Below are 22315 nucleotides of genomic sequence, written 5' to 3'. Positions count from 1 at the left end.
CCTGTTTCCGAAGGGCCTCCAGCCGCCTTGTTCTTTCTGCTTCTTCACGTGCTTCCTGAAGGGAGGCTTCCTTTTTCTCCATCACACGCTTCTCCAGTAGCTCTTGTCTATATTTAACCCTGGAAAAGTGACACAGGAAAGTCAGAAAGTGTTGCAGAGACTGAGCAGAGTGGATAAGCATGCAAGTGCAGGAGGAATTTCAGGGATGTCATCATTCTTCTTTGGTTTTACTTGCCTTGATTTCTCACATCTGGATGATAACAGACAAATGTGTGTAATCTATAATAATTCTATTAAGAACCAGGGAGATGCACAAGGAAATCTTGGGGTAGAATACTTCCTTCTTCACTGAGCGGTTTTCAAATTTCATCCATGCTGCAGTGCTGTTCTGAGCAGTGAGCACTCCCCTCAGCAGTGAGCCCTATCCTGAGCAGTGAGCCCTGTCCTGAGTGGTGAGCACTCCCCTGAGCAGTGAGCACTATCCTGAGCAGTGAGCACTCCCCTGAGCAGTGAGCCCTGTCCTGAGTGGTGAGCACTCCCCTGAGCAGTGAGCACTCCCCTGAGCAGTGAGCCCTGTCCTGAGTGGTGAGCACTCCCCTGAGCAGTGAGCACTATCCTGAGCAGTGAGCACTCCCTGAGCAGTGAGCAGCCTGGAACTGTGTGATGACACACCTGAACACAATTTGAGGCATTATAAAGATTGTATCCTGGATTAAATATGCTAATTTTTAGAAAGCAAGATAAAACATGTTCCCATAACAATATGCCTAAATTATTTAACTTACTAGAACTTCAACTAAGCTTTATATATAATGTAACTGATTTAGTCATAAACGGTCTTCTGAGTGGGCATATGGACATGTTTAGAAACCTTAAAAAATGCACTTTGACATCTGTAGATGGCAGCAGAAACATGACTTTTCCTTAGCATTAAATTCCATTTCTTTCATAGCCATCAGATATTAAAACAAGGCACATCTCAACATCAGTTTAGTTAGCACTAAAGCTCACTAGACCATGCTCTGCTGCAAGCTTCTGAGCAGTCCCCTTTGCCATCTTCTTGCCAAACTATTCTGCTGAATTATAGAGATGGCGTTAACCTTTTCAAAGTCCTCAGGAGTACTAGGACACTGCTGGCCTTCTACCAATGACAGTTTAGATTTTACTTCCTTTGGAACTAAGGTGAGGGCTCAGTGGATAAATCACTTTCCATGCAAGTGTGAGTGCCAGGGTTCAGATCCTCAGCCTCCACATACAAGCCAGATGCAACAGCCTGTCACTGTAATACCAGCACGCTTATGGTGAGATGGGGGCAGGAGAGCAGACGGGTGAAATGGAAGGTTGTGGAACAGCTATCCAAGAGAAGGTAGCATTGAACAACAAAAATGACCCTGCTTCAAACAAGGTGGAAGGTGAGGATCAATGCCTCAAGTTGTCCCTCTGGCCTCATACACTACACACACACACAATTTTTTAAAAAATATATAACTTCCTTTGTGACAGCCACAAATGTCTTTTGCCCTTGGTGTATATACCAGCATTTTCCATGGAGGTGTCTTCACTAGATCCTTTGTATCTCAGTCTCCTAATTTCCAAGTGCTCATTATGCAACAGGCTTTAGACTAAGTGCTTTAATTCATATTTACCTCATCTAGGCTTCACAATAATCATATTCTGGGATATAATTCTTCATGTAATTCTATATCCCATAAAGATATAGACAAACTATATAATGCGTCCAAAGTCTCATGTCCAGTAAGTGGCATAGCCAGAAATCAAACTCAGAATAATGGGTCTCATTACTCATGCTTAGTGTTCACTCTCCTACCCCACCCCTCATAATTAATGCCTGTGCCCTCCCTCCTTCCTTCTTTCCCAGATCTCTCCTCCCACCTCACTGACCCCCAGATACCTACCATTTGTCAAATTATGTGCTAGATAGTATTGCCATGATGAGAAAAAGAAGATTCTTCCTTTAGAAGTTGTTTAAGACCTAAATAAGGCATTCAGAGCCTAAAAGCAGGTACAAGTAAGGTTCCCCATGAAAATGGAGAGAGGTGAGATAGCCACGTGTAGAGTTATGGTGGGGCTGACAGGTCATGGCCACAGCTTCATTGAGGAGGAACATCTTAACTGGATCTATAGGATTAGGATTGAGAGAGGCAAACGGTGAGAAGGGCAGAGGGGAGGGCACTTTCCAGGCAGAAATAGCACTAGAGGCGACATCAGAGAATGGACACTTGTTTGTCCCACTCTCATCCCAGAGACCACAGGAAGAGAAGGGTGAAGACTGGCAAGAACAGCTTGTGTGCAAGATGCATGCAGGGCTAAGCCTGGCAGTCATGAGTGCTCCTTGAGAAGATGAGCTTGTGGGCAGGGATGCTCTGTGTAATGTGAATGCTCCCAAGGCTGGTAATAAAGAAGCAGCACAGGGAGAGAGCAAGAGGAAAGTATGTGGTATGTCCTTGTGAAATCCAAAACCTAGAATTGAATGAAGAAGAACAACCCTTACCGCCATTGAAGGTCATGGCCTGCACTTCCCCCCATCACCTGCCTGCCATGCTTTTCAATATTAGTAGTCAATACAGTCCTGACCCATGAATTAAAGGACGCACAGATCAGCAGGCCCCCTTTCTCCCTTGCCCATGATATGGAAAGCTGTATTTCTCATTCTCTCCATTTCCACTAACAAATGACACAAACTCCCTAATGAGGTTCTACTCAATTTAAGCACTGTGCACAAGCTAAGTGAACGTCTGTGAAGGTTCAATTAAAAGATACCCTGGGACTTGCCAATTACCATATGCTAATTATCAGAACCTTAGGAAAGTTTCTTGTCCTGTGGGATACATAGGTTGCTTTGTCTGCAACAAAGTTTTCACCTGCTTTGTAGAAAAGTGATAGTTGGTCCTGCCAGGAGATCTTGGCTAGTGAAAGAAACCACAAATGAGATTGAGGCATTCATTTATACCTGTGCCATGGAGAAGGCTGGATTTCAGTTTACTGTGTGAATCATTTGGTCAGTTAACAGATATTTATTGAACTTAACATTAGCCACAAATCAAATGCTGCACCAGACACTTGTAAGTGCAAGTCAACAGAAGGCATATGCTCCTGTCTTCAGAAAGCAGATGCTCTGTGTGGATAAACAGACAACTGTAATACAGGGGCTGTGCTCTGACAGGACAGTGGGGCACAGTCCATCAGGAAAGGCTCCTTACATTTGGGAGCCTCTGAAATTGTCTGAGAAGTGCTAGGAGTCTAAGACTTGAAAGAGCAGTAATTTACTTTACAGGAATAAAATAAGAAAAGGTACTTGTCAGAAAAAAAGTAGTACATGAAATCCAGAGATGAGAGAGAAAGATATGCTTGAAAAGTTCCAGAGAGACCAGATATGAACATCACAAGATCAGTAGCACCAAGAACTCAGCTCAAGAGGTAGGACAGAGCAGGTTGTGGCTCTGCAAGCACGAGGAAGGCTTTGTGTCCAAGGATTGAGACAGCTGCTGAAAACAACTCTTTCCTGAAATTTGCATACACATGCTAAGGAGACAAGACAGAGAAATCTAGATCGAAGCTAGTCATTTCTCCAGCTATGGCAGAGTGGGGGATAGTGGGAGAAGTTTGAAGACATGAATTTAAAAAATATGGAAGAAGCAAAATAAATAGAAAAGCAAGCTTATGTTATGGGGGAAGAAAAATGATAGGGAGAGGAAGAGATTAAGGTTGCATTGTTCAGTGAATAACGGTGTTTTCCCTCCACCCCCAAGGTTGGAGAAGGAAACTCACTTCAGTTGGGCAAAGAACTGTTTCTTGGAGCTGGGCTGAAGCAACAGATGGGAACTCTCCATCAGCAGAATAGAATTGGAGGCACAGGGGCACATGCTGCCCTCCAGGATGAGAGCAAGGTCAGAAAACAGGCAGAACTGATTTCAAGGAAGCAACTCTTGAAGAGTCAGAGGAAGAGATCATTCAAGGAAATATGACAAAATGGCCTGAAGAAAGAAAGGGAAATGTGATCTAAAATATCAAATGGTACAGCAAGATTGGATACAAAGTAATTATTGTAAGTAATGGAAAGTCATTGCTGATGCTAGCTAACACAGTCAGGTATGAGATAAACTGGAGGGGCAGGGAAGAGAGAGAGGTTGTAGAAAGGAACCATTTAGTAAGACTGATGCAGGTAGGTCGAGGAGACACAAGGCTACAGCAAGCACAAGGCTGGCTAGAGGCACTGCTCCCCAGTGATCATCAGAGTTACTCAGACCATCTTAAAGATTTGCATGGAAAACAATAAGACACAGGGCACACTCTGATTTTTCTTTTTTTATAGATGCTATGGTTTAAACTCAAACAATACCTTACTGAAAAGAACGAAATTCCTGGTGCTTCTTTCTCCCACTCTGGATAGAAAAATTACTTTGCCTAAAGAGAAGTGATGCAGAAAAACTCTTGGGAGAAAGCCAAATACTCACATATTCATGGGGAAAGAAAATAGCAACATAGTAAAGTCAATCATTTGGAAAATTTTCCGCATAAATACTTTTAGCCATTTGAGGTAGCAGACTTTCTCCAAATTGAACTGTTGCTATGAAAGTCAATGTCAGGAAATGGCTAAACTCAATAGTTTTTAAGTTGTGCACTGAATTCCCAAATAAGAACCTTGCATTCATTTCTCAGTCTATTTTATGCTCCCTGAGCCTATGAAGGTTGAAAATGCTGCAGAAGAAGTGTTTTCAACTTCTCTTGGGGGAGGAGAAGCATCATATTGTTTAAAAGCAACAGCTGCTGTGGAATCAGATCCCACATTAACAATAATCTGGGTTTTACTTAAGCCTCCGGGCCTAAGTGTAGCTGGAGGGACAGTAAGCTTTCATGTACAATTGGAGAATTTATGTGTTATTTAGGAGACTTTCATGTGTGTACTGTACTCTAAGAAGTGAGCACCCTTCAAACTGCAGCAACAGCTTCTCTTGGCTTCCGTGAAACTTCAGTACAAACTTGGCAAACTATTGCACTCAAAATCTCGGCCTTCCTCTTAGCTGCAGTCACGGGTAATGTCAGTCTCAACAGCAAACAAAGGGGAAAGGCTTCCCAAGCATATCACACAATGGCAAGAACTGCAATTAAGAAACAACCAAGTCAAGTGTGGGGGTGCACACCTTTAATCTCAGCACCAGGGAAGCAGAGGTAGGAGGACTGCCATGAGTTCAAGGCCAGCCTGAGACTATAGAGTGAATTCCAGGATGCCTGGGCTAGATTGAGAACCTACTTTGAAAAAGCAAAAAACAAACAAAAAGAAATATCAAAGGACAATGTAATAAGTAAAACAGAGCAGAAAGATGAATATGAGAGCCAGTATTGATTTCTACTCCCACACCAAATCTTTCAGGGAAGTGGTTTTTCCCCACCCAGTTAAGGGCTGTTTGTAAACACTCTGAGACACAGTGCTGAAGCCACAGACTCCAACCTTGAACATGAAAGTGGTAAAGCACAAGGCACATGTCCCAGGGGAGTTTTAGTAGCAGCACCATGGACGGTAGATTTCAATCAGGGCATCCATTTTGGCCCAAACCCCACTGAATAGGTCATTATTCCCACCAAGTGTTGGGGAAACCCTCCATTATCCACAGGGTACCCAAGACCTGAAACAAAGCATAGCTCCAAACCAAGGTGAGGCATGGGCCAGCACCCTTCAAGTGAAGAGGAGAAAGCTGCTCAGAGAGGATGTGGGAACTGCCTAAGGCCAGGGTCACACTGAAGGGCATATAGCTCCTCTCTCAGCATAGGCAGGGTGAATCTGCTCCATGGAGACTCTGAGGAGGGCATGCGCAGAGACCAAGTTCTCCAAACACTGATGTGAACCCTGATACCATCAGTGACATCCTGGTACAGAGGGATGTGGGTTAAAACAAAGAAGACTCAGAGGATACTACATAGCAAGCAGGGAACAGATGAGTCCAGGCCAGCCCCAAACAGAGGCCATTCTCTTCCAGCTCTGAGTGCCTCCTGTTCTTTCACTGACTATTAATTCTGTTCCTTAATACAGTTATTTCAACACCTTCTGGGTATTGAACAGAAACTCAGAATACAACTTTCCACCCTGTTAAGTTTTGTGCAGCCTGTGCTTGCTGCATAGAAAGCAGTGTGCCCAAGGCAGCATTTTGGCAAGATGCAGGTTGTTCTACACAATCTACTGGCTGGCTTTACCATGAAGTCTTAAATCAGGGATCTGCTTCTTAGATTGCTATCCATGATGGTTCTCAACTGTGACTGTCACAAGAATCACTGGAACTTACATCTTCTGATACCAAGGCCCTATCCCCTTCTAGTTCCACCCAAACCTGGGGGTAGGGCCCCCATACTGGAATGTGGTGAAAAGTTCCCCAGAAAATGCTAATGATCAGGCAGCCTACACTGAGAATAATGATGTTACTTGGCTCAGTGGTCCTTAAACTTGAACCTTGTGGGAATCACCTGGAGGGTGGGCAGCTTGGCCACTTCTACCTTCAGTGTCTCTGATTCCACAGAAGCAAGTGGAGCCTAAAAGCCATTTCTAGTACATTTCTAGATGATACAGAGGCTGTTGGCCTGGGGAGAACAACTGCATAGATAAATATATATATTAAAGGGACTTTTCCTGACTATTGTTATAGGACAAAACCAGGTACAAATTACTACCTAGGTAGGGCTTATTCTGGCTCATGTGTGAAACATCAGCTATGTGGCTCAAGTGTGATCCACACAATGAATTTTTGATAGAGCTATTGACTTTCAACACTGTCTTCATGTAAGTACGTGTCCATTCTAAACAGATGAATGACAGGCTGCCAGAGTGACCATGTCCATCTTGGGCTTGGTCCAGTGTCTATGATGAGCTCTTCCAACAAGGGCTGTTACTGAACCTTTTTCTCTTCCTCAGATGGACAAAACCCTCATGTATCTTAGTGACTGGACAAGGGTACTGACTCATATTTAAACAGTCCATTCAGTAAATTCAAAGGAGGAATAAGTAACTCTAGGGCATCTCTATCTTAAAAAGAGGCCTAAGACACATTCTTTGGAATAGTTTCTTGCAACTACCAGGTGGTAGATATTGTATGACACAAGAAACAAAACCTCATACAAGAAAGTGAAGTACCTTTTTCTGCTGATTGCCAGCTGCCAGATTCACCTGAGTTGGAAGTACAGAGGTGTAACAGAGCAGAGCTATGAAATGCTGCCTAGAACCTGGGAGTCCAGGGTTGAGAGCAGGACAAGCTGTGAAGAGACAGGCACCAGAACAATGTTGCAAAAGCACATTGGCCTTTCTCCAGTAACCCAAAAATCCATTCCTGCCACTATGCATATATCGTTCCCTTTTAGAACCATTTCTAACCCTGCCTCCCTGACTTTCTGTAATCTATCTTATATCCTTATATATCCTCAATTTTTTTCCTAGACTACTCCTTGCCAATAATATTTTGAGTAAGTGCAGGCAGTAGGAAGTATACGATCTGTAAAGATTTAAAAACAATAATAAAATTGATGAAAAGCTCCTTTTTTTTTTTTTTTTTAGTTATCATGTGCCAGGAACCCTAAACAAAATTAGTGATACAACAACCCTCTACTGGAGCACACACCCTGTGATCTCCCCTTCAGTTGCTCCTTCCAACAGTTTTCCTGAATTGAAAATCAGTGCTTTCGAATAACACTTCTTTGGTACCCTGGAATAGAGGGTGCCTGTGGAGAAGAAGTTTGCCCACTGCCTTCACGAACTTCAGGATGTGCCATTCTCTTTCTGCTATAGGTTGTGAAATCACCTACTAGCCACCCAGGTCAGTGTCCAACACTGAATGGGAGTTATTTGAAACTGGAATCATACACCCCTTTGTTCCCCAGCGGTATTCACCTTGCTGAAGCTTCCCCAACCTACTCCTTAGACTGAACATGGAGATGGCATCAGCTAGGACTGTTCCCATGCCAAAATGTCAAGCTGGGGGATCCCATTCTATGACTCCCACCTCTCTGCTCATGGCATCTGCTTGGAAGGACTGCAGACTGCACAACTCCAAGAAGTCTCCTTCACTTGGGGTGCTGCCACCCCATCCTATTTGTTCCCACTTGCTCATCTTACTCATCTGCAGCTTAGGCTCAACAAGCTTTGCAGTTTTCCTTAATGTGTTTATTATGTACTGTGCATCAAGAATTGAACTAATCCTTCTCTCCTAATGTTTCTGGTCTTTAATTCTACTTTTGCATTTTCTCCCAGGTGAGGAGACCCTTTACTTCATCCTTTCCCTGGCTTTGGAACCTTAGGTCTATCTGTTCAGATTCACTATCACCAGGATCTGTTAAATACCTTGCTTTCTTTTCTTTGAACATATAGCCTGCCATCTCCCAATTCTACTTCCTTGCTGAATGTGTTATACACTGATCAGGTTATCAATATGCTCCAGTATCATCTTATTACCCTAGCTGATTGGTGTTCTTCCCGAGGCTTTATTTCACTTAGTTCCTCTCCTGCATGGAAAACCTCACCTCCTGCCTCACTGAAAAGTATAGTAGGCCCTCATTTCTCATCCAGTCTGGCCAAGATTCATCTTCATTCATCCTCCTCTCTGTGAACCTGGGCTCTTATTTGTATGAACTTAATTATTGACAAGATCTTGCTCTAGAAATGAATCTCTTCCTCCCCTTTTTTCAGCCTTAGTCTCTAACCATTGCTTCTTGGCTTCTTTTCCTTTATATACAAAGTTCTTCAAAGGGAATGAGAAATGTATCACTAAACTCTGATCCCTTTTTCAGATGCTGTCATCTTTCTTTAATCCTTTCATTGACTCCCTACATAGTCCATGTCCCCTGCAGTCTGGTGCCTACTCCTTAATTCTATGGAAACCACTCTCCCCAGTGTCATCACTGTCTCTAGTGAACACATTCAGAGTTTTCTTCTAGAGCTTTTCACATTTGACCTGTTGGCATTGTCTGCACTGAGGGCCACCTCTCTCTCTCTTTCTCTCCATGTGCCTCCTCCCTGCTTACTTCCACTGCAACTCTTTTCTGGTTACTCCTCATCTGTCCATCCAAAGCTCCAACAAGAACCTTCTTATTTACTAGTTTAAAAACCTCTGGGAAATTTGACTTCAACTACAGTCAGTGTGCCCATATCCATGATTGCTCCTCTCTCCCTGCAAAAGATCTTTTACCTTTTAGGGTTTTTTGAAAGTTCAGGGTTACTATCATACAAATCTCCTTTACTATGATGTATTGCTGGATAAATGAAGAGCTTCAGGCAGCTGAGTTGGGCATAACTAATTAACTTATCTTGTAAAAACTCAAGAAAATCCAGTGACAAGTCAAAATGGAAGGTCAAAAGGTTGCTTTATATGCTCTTAGAGGTGAACCACCTTAGTACAATGGATACAGCCAAGGTAGTCAATATTGTGAGGTCCTTAACCTAAAGGTAGACAATTGCTTTTCTAATACTAATACCTTATAATATAAATGCAGAAAAGTTTTGTCCTGGAATATTTATAACAAGTCATTTTAGCTATTTAAAACCTCAAGGATAACTCCTGCTAAAAGTCCTTCTTTCTTTTTCTTTCCTTTCTTTCTTCCTTTTTTTTTTTTTTAAAAGCAATATACCATCCTGAGGCCAAGAAAGTATTTTATAAGCTTAAGCAAATGACTGAAGTAACTTCCCTTTGGAATTTATTAGCTAGAAACTACCTTGTAAGTTGAGACTGTCTTTTAAAAGTAATGTCTTTAATATTAAAATAGTTGATTTTTGAAAGTCTCTTCTTTCTAGTAGAAACTGAATACTGGAGCCAGCTGCCTAATATGGCCAAATCTAGATGTTACAAATTAAGTCACACTGTAGGAGACATCTGTTGTTTTCCATCTCTCTAGCATCAGTTGAGAACTTTATCTGAAGAGCTGCTTCTCCTTAGTCTACATAGGCCTGTTGGGAAATTAATTCAGAGACTTCCTTCACCTTCCCTGTTAGTAGATATGGTTAATAATAATACATTACAGAGATGACCACAGCAACTGGCTTTGAGCAAGCACGTGGATTCAGTGAACCAATTAGAGTCTTTCCCTGGAATTTATACATGGATACTGATAGAGAAAGTTTTTCTCTGTGAGGTGACTAGTGAGAAGTAGCCAGGCCTCCTCTTCTCTCTGCCTCCCAGTCCACACACATAGGGAAAATCCATATCAGGTACTGAGAGATTTGAAGATATCTTTTGAGTCCCTGAGCCAAGACTCAATCCTGCCTCTCATTCTTTTCTGCCTGAGCTAGTTTGTGTTAGGTTTTGTCAATTGTTTCTGAGTAATCCTTATGAATAAACATCGCTTCTATGAATAAAGAGAATGTATCTTTTTATTGTCTATACAGAAGGATAGTACCTAGATAATAGTTGGTTCATTTCTCAAATTTATGGCCCAAGGAATACTAACATTCTACAGGCTCTTAACATTGCCATGAACTATGTCTCCACATAACTGATGGGAAAACTAAGCCAAGTTGAAGCAGGTATTTTTGAGTAGGAGCTCTTATATTATTTATAGTTACTTGGCCGTGTGCATATGGAATCTCCAAAAGAAGATTTCATGTGCTCCTTGCCCAAATTTATCTGATAACAGAAACTTGTTTCAATAGAATACAGTTTGGGAAATACTACTTTCCCTTCCACGAGCAAGCAAGAATATTTTTTGTGTGTTTGTTTTGTTGAGGTAGGGACTCCTGTAGCTCAGGCTACACTATGTAGTCAGACTGGCATTGAACACATAGTGATCTCCTACCTCTGCCTCCTAATTGCTGGGATTAGAGTCATACACCACCATGCCTAGCCCCACAAGCAAGACTTTGTAAGCAAAATGGGCATAAGCATATATGCTTACCTAGCTGCTCTGCCAGATTGTATTTACTGATAATAGTGACTGTTCCCAACTACTAACAACATGCCCAAAACATAGAGGGTAAGTAACAATAAATTCAAGACAGAATGAATGTTGAGTGAAATTAAACATCAAGGGAAAGCATTACATCAAGTTCCCCAAGCTACAGGTAAATAATAAGACATTTATTTTACAATATAGAAGTTAAATAAGAAACTAAATATAAAATCTATCATTAAGCCTGTAAAATTAGCTGGTGAGCATTATTTTGTAAATTATTTAATCTTTTGAGGAGTTGAAATACAAATTGAATTACTGGAGAACAAACTTTATATCTAGTTTATTTGGGTAATCAGTAATGCTAACAGCCAAACTCAGATGTGACACAAACTTACTAGAGTTGTGATTTCAAGGGGTAGCACAGGCAAGAATGATGTAATGACTTTTAGGAATTCCTATTATCAACTGAAAGTGAAAAGGCCACCTAGACAGATTATCTTTTTTTTGCCTCATTGCCAACATACATTCATTTATTCAATACTTGCATATGAAAGCATGATACATACAAATGTAACATTTAAATTTCTGCACAGTAAAACAGAAACCCAGATGTGGTGGTTAATTCTTGATTGCCTACTTGATTGGATTAAGAAATGCCTAGGGCATTAGTGCTGTATACCTTTGAGTATGAGTTTCAAGAGAAGATTAACTCAGAGGATCAGACCCCTCCCTGAATGATGGGGGCGGGAGAGGGAGAAAGGGGAAAGGGGAAAAGTGAGCTGAGTACTGGCATTCCCCCTCTGCTTTCTGGTGCCCTCAGATATGAGCAAGAACCTCACTCTCTCGCTGCCAGAGCTAAGAGCCATGGGTGCTGCTATGCCTGCCTTGCCATGATGGACAGTGCACTGTGTAAGTCAAAACAAATCCCTCCTCCTTTAAGTTTCTTTTTGTTAGATATTGTTCACAGCCATGAGAAAAGTAACTAATATAAGCAGAGCTAGAGACACCTGAGAAATAGACATCTGCACATAGCACGCACAGGCACAGCCACTTGCCACATGAAAAGACATCTATCATGACACCAAATGGGTGATTTGGATAATGACTCTTGAACTCCCAAATGACTGATGGTACATATAGTTTGACTGCACAATGAATATGTATTGATTTTTAAAAGTCCTTAAGATGCTAAATGAGTATTTTAATGGTTGTGTAAGAAAGGAATTCATGTTGAAGGTTTATCCTCATTAAAAGCTTTCATTCAATTCTTATCCTACTTTGGCTTATAAAGAGAAAAAAAAAAAAAAACAAACCAGATTTTAGAGACAAGAAAATGATAACCATGGGTTGTTAGTTTTATTGGATGTATTGGAAGAATCCTCATAAGATACATGTAATTTCTGATGCCCAATGATTCAAAACCAGTCATTTCAGAATCACAAATACTGAAGTATCTGAAGATGGAACTTATACAAACCATGCTAGTAAATGACACTGCCAAGCTAGCAAATCCTAATCATCAGTCTGGCTTTATCTATTTTAACTTCTACTTCTTATGAGGACTGAAGTGACTGGGCCCCATTTTTCTGGGCTTCTCACAGCTACACAGGCGAGGTTCTGAGAACAAAGACAGCAGTCCTCATCCTCCAGCAAATGACTTAAGAAAATAAGAGCAATAGAATTTGGCCTCAAGATCCTCTTTGCATTCTCTTTCTTCCTTCTCAGGTATGGCAGAGCTTCTGCAACAGCAAGCATCAAAAGGACCAAAGGTTTTTGTAGTGACTCAGTTGCCCTCAGCTGTGAAATCAAGCTTGATTTTCTTTCAGTCTAGGAAATAATCAGCAGTGCGACTTCACGACAGCTTCTGTGACGTCGGAGGTCAAAAACTCCTTGTAGCACAGCAGCTGCTTTCATAAACACCTTTGGAAGGCTTTGCCTTCTCCTTTCTTCCTTACCTCCCTCCCTTCTTCCCTTCCTTCTTTCCTTTTCAGTGTAACTTCTCATTTCCTCATGTAAGAACACTGTAAAACAAAACTTTTATGTTAGGTATTTAAAATAGGCCTTAAAAGACAAATGATGGTGTGTACTCATGTACTGGTTGTGACTTTTCTAGTGCCTTTCCCCCTTGTCTCCCTCAAGGGATGACTCACCACTCTTGTTGCAGTCAGCCTCCTCAGTGACTGCCCCAGCATGCCTCCCTTAGCAGTCTCCTTTCTGCTTGGGGATCTGGCCTTCCAGTTGAGCCATGTTTTCTTTTGCAATAGGCACATCCACAAAGCAGTCTAACACCTGGCTTGCTGCCTGAAGCAAGAGGCTCCTCTGGGGAGCCTGCTGCAGGAGACCCGATGCCCAACCCCTCGGTGTTCCACGTGATATGCTGGCAATGAAGTCCTGGAAAAGCTAAGAGACAGGCACTAGGCTTTCTTCTGAGCTCAGGCAGGTAAAGATGAAAACAGTGTTTGTTGTTAAGTGGACAGGAAAGTTACTTTACTGGACAGTGACCCAGGTGATTTATAAATAATACCTTGCTCACTGGCTCTCAGCTCTTTAAGGAAATATACAGATATCCTTGCATTATCATCATTTAGGCAGAAGCAGAAATGAATCTCTAAATATCTGCATCGTGGCTTGAATGTGAAATGTCCCCCCATAGGCTTATGTGTCCCCAGCTACTGGCACTGTTTTCAGAGGCTGTGGAACTTTTAGGAGGTAGAACCTTGCTAGAAGAAGCAAGTTTAAGTCTCCGAGGGTAGGACTTGAGGGATTTATTGTCAGACCCCGCTTCCTTTCTGCTCTCTGCTTCCTGAACACTAACACAGTGCACCAGGCTCCTATCACCATGCATTACCCACCGTGATGGACTATATCTCCTTGTAAACCATAAGTTAAAGGAAAATGTCCTTTCCTTAAGCTGCTTCTTGTCAGTTATTTGGTCAGAGAAATGGAAAAGGCAACTAATCCACCCTATTATTTCAAGAAAAGTCTATTCCCTAAGGCCTTTCTTGGACCATTCAAGTATTCACCATATCCAACCCTGCTTAGCTTCTGAGATCAGAGGATATCAGGCATAGTTAGGGTGGTGTGGCTGCAGACCCTGAGGCCTCTTTTGAATATATATCTTCCTGATATCATGTCTCCAGTTTCCCTAAGATTGTAACTATTTTCTGCCTGGATCCTTAGCTTTGGAATTTATTTTATGACTTTAGCCAGGCACAGACAATACTCATTTCTTTTATGTGTTCTTTAAACAGAAATATTTTGCTTGCACTTCACCAGTTCTTAGCTTTAGAATGCTCATATGCAAAGCTGGCTTAGGAGTAGACAGAAGCAGTCCTCCTGCAAATAGGCTAATTGCTACCATGAGTGGAAAAAAAAATCCTTCTCTGAGCTTCAACCCACATAAAACCACTTATGGATGTCATAGGAAAGTAGGGTTTTTAAAGTGATGCTCTGATTAACTTATACACAAAACTCTTCAGTGTGAAATTAAAAAAAAAAAAAAAACCTTATAAACACCTGGCTCTTTTAGAAAGTTTTCAAGTCCCTCCCCCAACTCAATGAATAACAATAATCCTTTTGTTTGTGGGGTGTGGAAAAGCTATGCAGACTAAAGACTGGCAATCATTTGGCAAAGCAATGTATTCTTTAGTTGTGTTTGATGGGAACTTGTGGACTTTTCCTCTTCAATTAATAAAACATTACAAATGCAAACATAGTTGAGCATATAAAGAGTTTTCAGGAATACTGTGGACAAATGTGCATACTTTCTAAGTTTCTATGAAGAACCTTAAATATTTAAAGGTCATCTATTCACCTTAAAAGCTTCAGTTGTAGAATATTTCATTTATTTACTTATTTATTTAGGAGAGTGGGGAGAAAGAGCCAGATAGAAAATAGGCATTCTAGGGCCTATGGCCACTATAAACGAACTCCAGATGCACACACTACCTTGTGCATCTGGTTTACGTGCATACTGAAGAATCAAACCTGGGTCCTTGGGCTTTTCAGGCAAATGCTTTAACCACTAGGCCATCTCTCCAGTGCACAGTATTCAGTTTTAAATATAGTCTCATAAGCATTATCATGGCAGATTTGCCATAAAAATAATTTATTGCCCAACTACTATTTAAACTGTGACATTTGCGTTCTCCTTCTTTGACTAGATGAGAAAGGGAGTCAGTTATTTTATAATTACTTTCAAGCAGGATTTGAAATGATATGCAGTATTAAACACAAGGTAAAATAGCAACATTGAAATTGAAAGATTTAAAGACCAAGTAAAAAGAGGAGGTGTTTCCAAGCAACTGCCACAAATGAACTATCACAGCTGGGCTGTGACTTTGCTTCTCACTGCGAGGAGTCAGCATGCACTCCCCAGGTAGGACTGCCAAAACTCTGCACTTATCCAACATGATGTTTCCATACCCTCTAGCCAGCAGGACCTGGACTCATTATATTTGTATTTCTCATCAGGGAAATGCAAACGAAAACAATTATGAGATTCCACCTTACTCCAGAAGGATGGAAATCATGTAAAATAAAACAAGAAATGTTGGCAAGGATGCAGGGAAGGAGGAATCCTCATTCAATGTTAGTGGGAAGGCAAATTTTACAACCACTATGTAAATCAATATGGAGACACCTAAAAAAGAAAACAGAGTTACCCTCTAACCCAGTCATTCCTCTACTGGGCATCTACCCTAAAAGCTCCACTCTTCACTGCAGAGATATTTGCTCAACCATGTTTATAGCTGTTCAATTTACAATAGCTAAGAATTGGAATTAACCTAGATGCCCATTGTTTGATGACTGGATAATGAAGATGTGGTACATATACACTATGGAATCCTATGCAGCAATAAGGGAAAATTATATAATGAAATTTGTAGGAGAATGGACAGATTTGGAACAGGTCATACTAAGTGAACTCATGAGCACAGAAAGACAAATGCCACATGTTCTCCATCATCTATGTGATTCTTAAACTAGAACAGCTTGAGTTGTAGGCATACTTGACAAGTAACTTGAGAGATAGGTAAGAGGGATGGAAGGGTGGGGGCTGGAGAGAATGGGAGGGACAGGGTTACAGATACAAAACCAAATCCAAAATGAGTTAGTACCATGAAACCCTTCCTCCTGGATAGCAGGCTAAAAGATATAACCTTCAATAGAACCATGGAGGGATCATCTGGAAAGAAGGGCCCTAAAAAGGGTGTGATGAAGCCTAATCCTAAAACATTTGGCTTTGACTTGTGATTCCCAGTGCCAGAGATTGGTTATAATCCACATTGAGCTGTTGATCAAAGAGACCTAAGAGGTCCCCCAAACAAGACAACATCTGTCAAAGCACTTGATTACCCACCTGAGGTAAAAGGTAAAATCCTATTGCTGAAAACAGCACCTCCTGCTAACATAGAACATCAAGAGATCAGGCTGAATCTGAAAGGATGCCAGTTCCCAAATTGTTAGTCCATGTAGCACTGAAAAGTGCCACATGGGCTACTGAGAAAAAATGGCCAACAATGTTGTGAGCAAGAATGGGACACTGCTATATAAAAGCAACCATCCTAACAAAATATAAACACCTGTGCAATAGTGGCACATGGCCTTTGATTGGTTATGAGAATCACTCAGTAGAAGGGAACCCATAACTAGAACAAGTCAGAACCATATGGACACAAAGGTTATGGGCTTTGCTCAAAAGCGAGGCTACACCCATCAAAATCTCACTAAATTAACAATGTTTATCCCCTTTAACCAATCCTGATCTCGGTCTCCATTGGAGAATCTGTTTTTCTTTTGCAGAAAGAAGGGAGAACTGAGAACAACCAAAGCCTACCAACCAGACAAGGATACACAGCTGATTTCCTGGCAGGAGATTAATCACCCTTGTCATAGCAGGGAGGGCCCAGGTGGAACCACCGAGGAACTGATGAGATAAGCAAGAGTGTTGCTTCCATGGTAAGCCTGACATCCTGCACCAGGGTGATGGAGGTAGATGCTGAGGATATTCAAAATGTACCAAAGCAGAGATCCAGAAGCTGGTAAGAGCGCAACACTAAAGTAGACTTAAAGCATACCCAGCATGGCTCATGGAATTTTGTGGAAGAGGGGGTGGAAAGAATGTAAGACCCACAGGATTGGAGGGAATAGCAGAGGCATTGCCCCACCACTCCATAATGACTGACTGCTGCTGTCACAACTCATAATCCCAAACCAGCAATCCCACTAAGGAAGATCCTCAGTGTAGTAGGGGTAGGGAGGAGGTTAATGGATGCTACCAGCATATGATGCATTCACACAAAGTTTCTACTTAATAAAAACAGAAGAAGAAATGGTAGAAATACCACCTCTGCACTCAAACTTTTCAGTCTACTTCTGAAGACTTCAAAGTTCTCAATATGCCTTTCAGTTTTCTTCAAATTGATCACTCAAACGAGTACAAGTGCAAAGTATTAGCTGGATGCTGCAGCTTCACTTTCAAGTTCTGGAAAAGTTCACTAAGGAGCTAGCCCATCTGATGATGGCACAGAGTCTGTTCCATGGCAATGCCCAGGGAATCACAGGGTCTTCTTATGGGACTTACCTGTGTCATTCAGTCGTGTACCAGAGCCACCACCTATCAGCTGGAGAAGGCCAACTGTCAAATTTCAGGACAAATATAACCCAGTCCTTAAACATAGTCATTATTGCACATTAAATTGTATAAACTTATACGAAAGAGATTATATTAAAATCAAAAGTAATAAAGACTCAAACTCATCACTTCCTAATCACTCTACTGTTTTCCATTATCTATGCATTTGAAGATGATTATATCTATTATAGCAGAATGGTAAAAATAAAACATGATGGTGTATAATTACACATCTCCTCCCAGCTTTGTCTAGTCAGTAATTTGAAATAGGCTATGTAAAAAGTATTTACACCATGGAAACTGGTACATGCTACTGATCAGGACTTAATTTACTCACTCCTCCTGCCCCAAGCCAATCATTAAATATTTACCAGTCTATTATTGCCTGTGAACCTACCCAACATTAAGACAGAAAACCACAAAAGTCCACTACAGGGGTGAAATGTCCCATATTTACTTCAAATGTTCACATTTCTTTTTTCTCACAAGCTACTTCCCTTTCAATGTAGCCTGGCATGTCTTAAACTGAGGCCTGTGGAAACATGGCCTTAATAAAGTTTACACTGACCTAATTATTGGCCCTCCTTTCTAAGAAGAAGCCAAACAGTCTTTAAATTTAGCTTCCTCTGCTCATTTACTTATAGTGTCTCTTAGACCCTGCTCTGCATGTACATGTTTGTGGTTCTGTGATTATCTGTGTTTTATATAGTAACTACAAAGTTACTTCTGATTGGCAAACTTCAACTTGAAATAACTATAAGCCCAGTGCAATATCTATGAAAACACTAGAAAGGAAGATCATTACATGTCTTAGAGTTATTAAATTCTTAACAGTAAATTCCACAGGAGGTCAGTAAACATCATGAAAGGCTTATAAAACTGACTCAGAAAATTTAAAGAAAGTAAGACGACTTGACATTGCAATGATAAGACTAATGCACTGCAAGTGATCTTGGAGAATGCCAAGGAACTTTTTACAGAGGAATCATTGTTCTCTATTTCCACTCAGGATAAGTCAAGAGGGATTCAACTTACAGTCTTTCATCAAAAGAACTTTAGAAGAATTCAGTGAGAGAAAATTGTCTTAAGATTTTTTTCCCCTTAAGTTGTTTTTAATCAGACATTTTAATTAATGGTCCTTAGAAGCTTAATTTAAATGCAGAGTCTTATTTCTAAAAACTCACCCAAAAATATAGTCAGTGGAAGACAGGATAGCTGAATTTTCTCCACAAATAGAAATGGATTCATATGGACTCAAACTTTCTAAATATTCTCCCAAGTGCAAAGATCAATTGAACATCATTGTTATGGAGGCTAACCCAAACAGCACGTGAATATGCACAATACTGATCAGACCAGGTAAACATCTAGGATTCTGTGTCTGGTACTATGCTTCAGGTCATTTGTCCTTTACTGGGGAGCATGTAAAGACCTGACATAAACACATTCCTGTGATTAACTCATCATCTGTCCATTTGTGTGTCTAATCCCATTTCAAATCCATTTTTATATTAACATGTGAAACTTTCTACTGCAATTACATGCCTATTTTTACTCCCACTTTAATGCTATCTCCCTCCTTTCCCCGCCCCCTGCCTCATGCTATGGATTTAACATAGGGCCCATGCATGTTAGGCAAGTGCTCTATCACTGTACTAGATCCCCTAATGGTAGAGTTTCCATACAAGGTTCTTCTAATATTCTGGAATTGGTTCAGTTTCTATGTGTATATTATAAATAAATTATTGCACCCTTTTGGAATATAAGGATATAAACAGTAAGTGCATTTCGTATTAAATAAAATTAATTATAATTCATTGTTTAGTATTCAGGCTATTTGAACCTGCACGATTTAAGACTTCCAAATAACTCATAATTATACCTTTGTTACCAGTCTTTTCTTACTACATGCTTTCCCTATGTCACTGGAAATTTTGTGTTTCAACCTTACTAAAGTACTCTCAGCTGCTAACATGCCATGGGTTTTTGGTAAGGAGGTCTTTTTTCATTCCTGGAAGACACTCCTTTTTCTTCCATCATGAATATTTCTGACTCATCCTGCCACCCCTCTGCCATCCCCATAAGACTTGGTGCTTCCCTCACCAAAAATATCTGCCTCCTGGGCTGGAGAGATGGCTTAGCGGTTAAGTGCTTGCCTGTGAAGCCCAAGGACCTCGGTTCAAGGCTCGGTTCCCCAGGTCCCATGTTAGCCAGATGCACAAGGGGGCGCACGCGTCTGGAGTTCGTTTTCAGAGGCTGGAAGCTCTGGCGCACCCATTCTCTCTCTCCCCCTCTATCTGTCTTTCTCTCTGTGTCTGTTGCTCTCAAATAAATAAATAATTAAAAAAATATATCTGCCTCCCATTAAAGCTTTGTGTCCTTGAAAACAGGGGTAGAGTATCCTTTTGTTCATTACTGTATCCCAAGACAGAAGAGACTCAATATTATTTATCAAATTTATAAGTCAAACAGGTTGATGGGTAAGATAATACCGCCACTGTGCTCCCATATTAGAGATCAGTCTGTCAACTCTGCCCCTCCACAAAGAATGGCTCGCCTTTGCAGCCATTGTATTCATCAATGTCTAGATCATACCAGGAACCATAAAGTCTCTTAAATGCAAATTAATGATGATTGTAGATAGGTGTTAACTCATGCCTTTGCTTTCTTTCCTAGCAGCACCTGGAATGCATTGGGCTTTTTGGTTGATACCTTCAGATGACACATGTTAGGATTTCAAGTCCTTTTTTTCCCTTCCTAGAATTGATCATTTTGAATGCCTAATCATTCTATACACCTAATATTTAGGATAGAAACAGAAGAAATAGTGAACTGAGCTTAAATCTCTCTTGGGTTTCATTTGTATATTACCACATATATCAGCACAAACTTGATGCCTTTGTCAAAGAAAATTAGAAAACTACTGTAAAGTTCAAGACTACATTCTCCCAAGGAACAAGAGCAGGAGAAAACTTTCACTGTGAGGACAAAAATAAATCAACAAACCTTGATATTGAAACAGCTTTGTCTTCCCAAAGAGGACTTCTTAAGGTAAGATACCAAAACAAGAAGAAACCCAGAAGCAGGAACCTTGAGATCAGTAACAATTAGTGGAGCTAAAGAGATCTGCTCTAAACTTGTACATAAGCTTTCCGAGAACAGAAGAGGAATGCCACAGGAAGGTATGAATTCTGATAAATGTCTTGAGCCATAAGAGACCTTACTTGATTTTTATTAGTTTGCTCTAAAATATATGATACTTAAGCTTGGAAAGTAACTGTCTTCAAAGTAGTTTTAATAAAGACATATGTTGGTTATTAATTTAAAATTGACTTTCAGCTTATAAGATATTTTAAATTATTTTTGTAGGCAATGGCTGTGCCACAGCCCTTAAAAAATTGTTTCTGTAACAGACCTTAGGTGCTTATAGATAACATTTTTCTGAACTAAACTGAGATTTTTAACTCTTAAGTCTTGTCTCATAAGAAAATTATAGGTAGATAAGTTATCCTGCTTTATGACAATTATTAGTAGAAATACAGTTACCACATAGATTGTTATTAGGAATAAGGAGATATTTCTTTTTCTTTGGGAGGAAATGAGTCAGTTGACACACACTTCCTCCTTCAATTAAAAGACTCATTAATCCCAGCACCCGGGAGGCAGAGGTAAGAGGATCGCAGTGAGTTCAAGGCCACTCTGAGACTCCATAGCGAATTCCAGGTCAGCCTGAACTAGAGTGAGACCCTACCTCGAAAAACCAAAAAAAAAAGACTCATTAAGCAAGCTGGAGAGATGGCTTAGCAGTTAAGTCACTTGTCTGCAAAGCCTAAGGACCCAGGTTCAATTTCCCATGTAAGCCAGATGTACAATGTGTGCATGTGTCTGGAGTTTGTTTGCAGTGACTGGAGGCCCTCTTATGCCCATTCTCTTTCTCTCTCTCTGCCCCTTTCTCTCTCTCAAATAAATAAATGAATAAAATATATATATTTTAAAAAGACTCATTAAGCTGGGCATGGTGGTGCACACCTTTAATCCCAGTACTCAGGAGATAGAGGGAGGAGGACTGCCATGTGTTCCAGAGCACCCTGAGACTACATAGTGAATTCCAGATGAGGCTGGGCTACAGCAAAACCCTATCTCAAAAAAAAAAAAAAAAAAAAAAAAAACAGAAAACAAAAAACAAAAGACTCACTAAGCAAGGTAGCAGCTCCTCTGACTCTCACTCTTTATGGAGCTGTTTTCTGAATGGCCTTCATCAAAAGTCCAGCAGAACTGAATTGATTTTATGTCAGGAGGCCTTGAAACACAGATCAAAAGGGTTGGGACACTTACAAGTTTGTTATTCTGATAGTGATCATGATCACTGTGATGAAGGGAGGGAATAATTGGAGGATTCTTTACCTTGGTCCAGAAAACCCAGTTGCACAAGGGCTTGGCTGGGGATGCCATTTAATGGTCTCCATTTAAGAAAAATGATCACTTTGTAGATTCATAGGAAGATGACCACTCAGTGGTTAAGACATTTGCCTGCAAAGCCTGATGGCCTGGGTTTGATTCCCCAGTACCCATGTAAAGCCAGATGCACAAAGAGGTACTGGTGTGCCCATCCTTTCTGTTTCTCTTCTTGCAAATGATTGAAGAAAGATGATCACTCTCCAGGCTCACATGCTGAAGGTAACTGCTATGGCTCACCTGGTTTGTGTCTGTACATTCTCTATTCTCCCCCTTGACAATGAGCCTTTTTGGTTGTTTGTTTTATTACTAAGTAGAAGCTTTGTATGAACACATTATATG

At 40.7% G+C, this 22315-nt stretch overlaps 1 protein-coding gene across 3 annotated transcripts in view; it reads right to left on the bottom strand.

The window, feature by feature from the left end:
- The window catches only part of Ccdc148 (coiled-coil domain containing 148), a 293794-nt gene that overhangs the window by 6868 nt on the left and 264611 nt on the right, over positions 1-22315 (bottom strand). For all 3 annotated transcript variants that reach the window (XM_004651862.2, XM_045147876.1, XM_045147878.1), the window contains one exon: positions 2-119. In XM_004651862.2, coding sequence (XP_004651919.2) covers positions 2-119 — 118 coding nt within the window. The remainder of the gene's footprint in view (position 1; positions 120-22315) is intronic.

Source organism: Jaculus jaculus, chromosome 4 (genome assembly GCF_020740685.1).
Source record: "Jaculus jaculus isolate mJacJac1 chromosome 4, mJacJac1.mat.Y.cur, whole genome shotgun sequence".
NCBI classification, from domain to species: domain Eukaryota; kingdom Metazoa; phylum Chordata; class Mammalia; order Rodentia; family Dipodidae; genus Jaculus; species Jaculus jaculus.
This window is presented reverse-complemented; position numbering and strand designations above follow the sequence as displayed.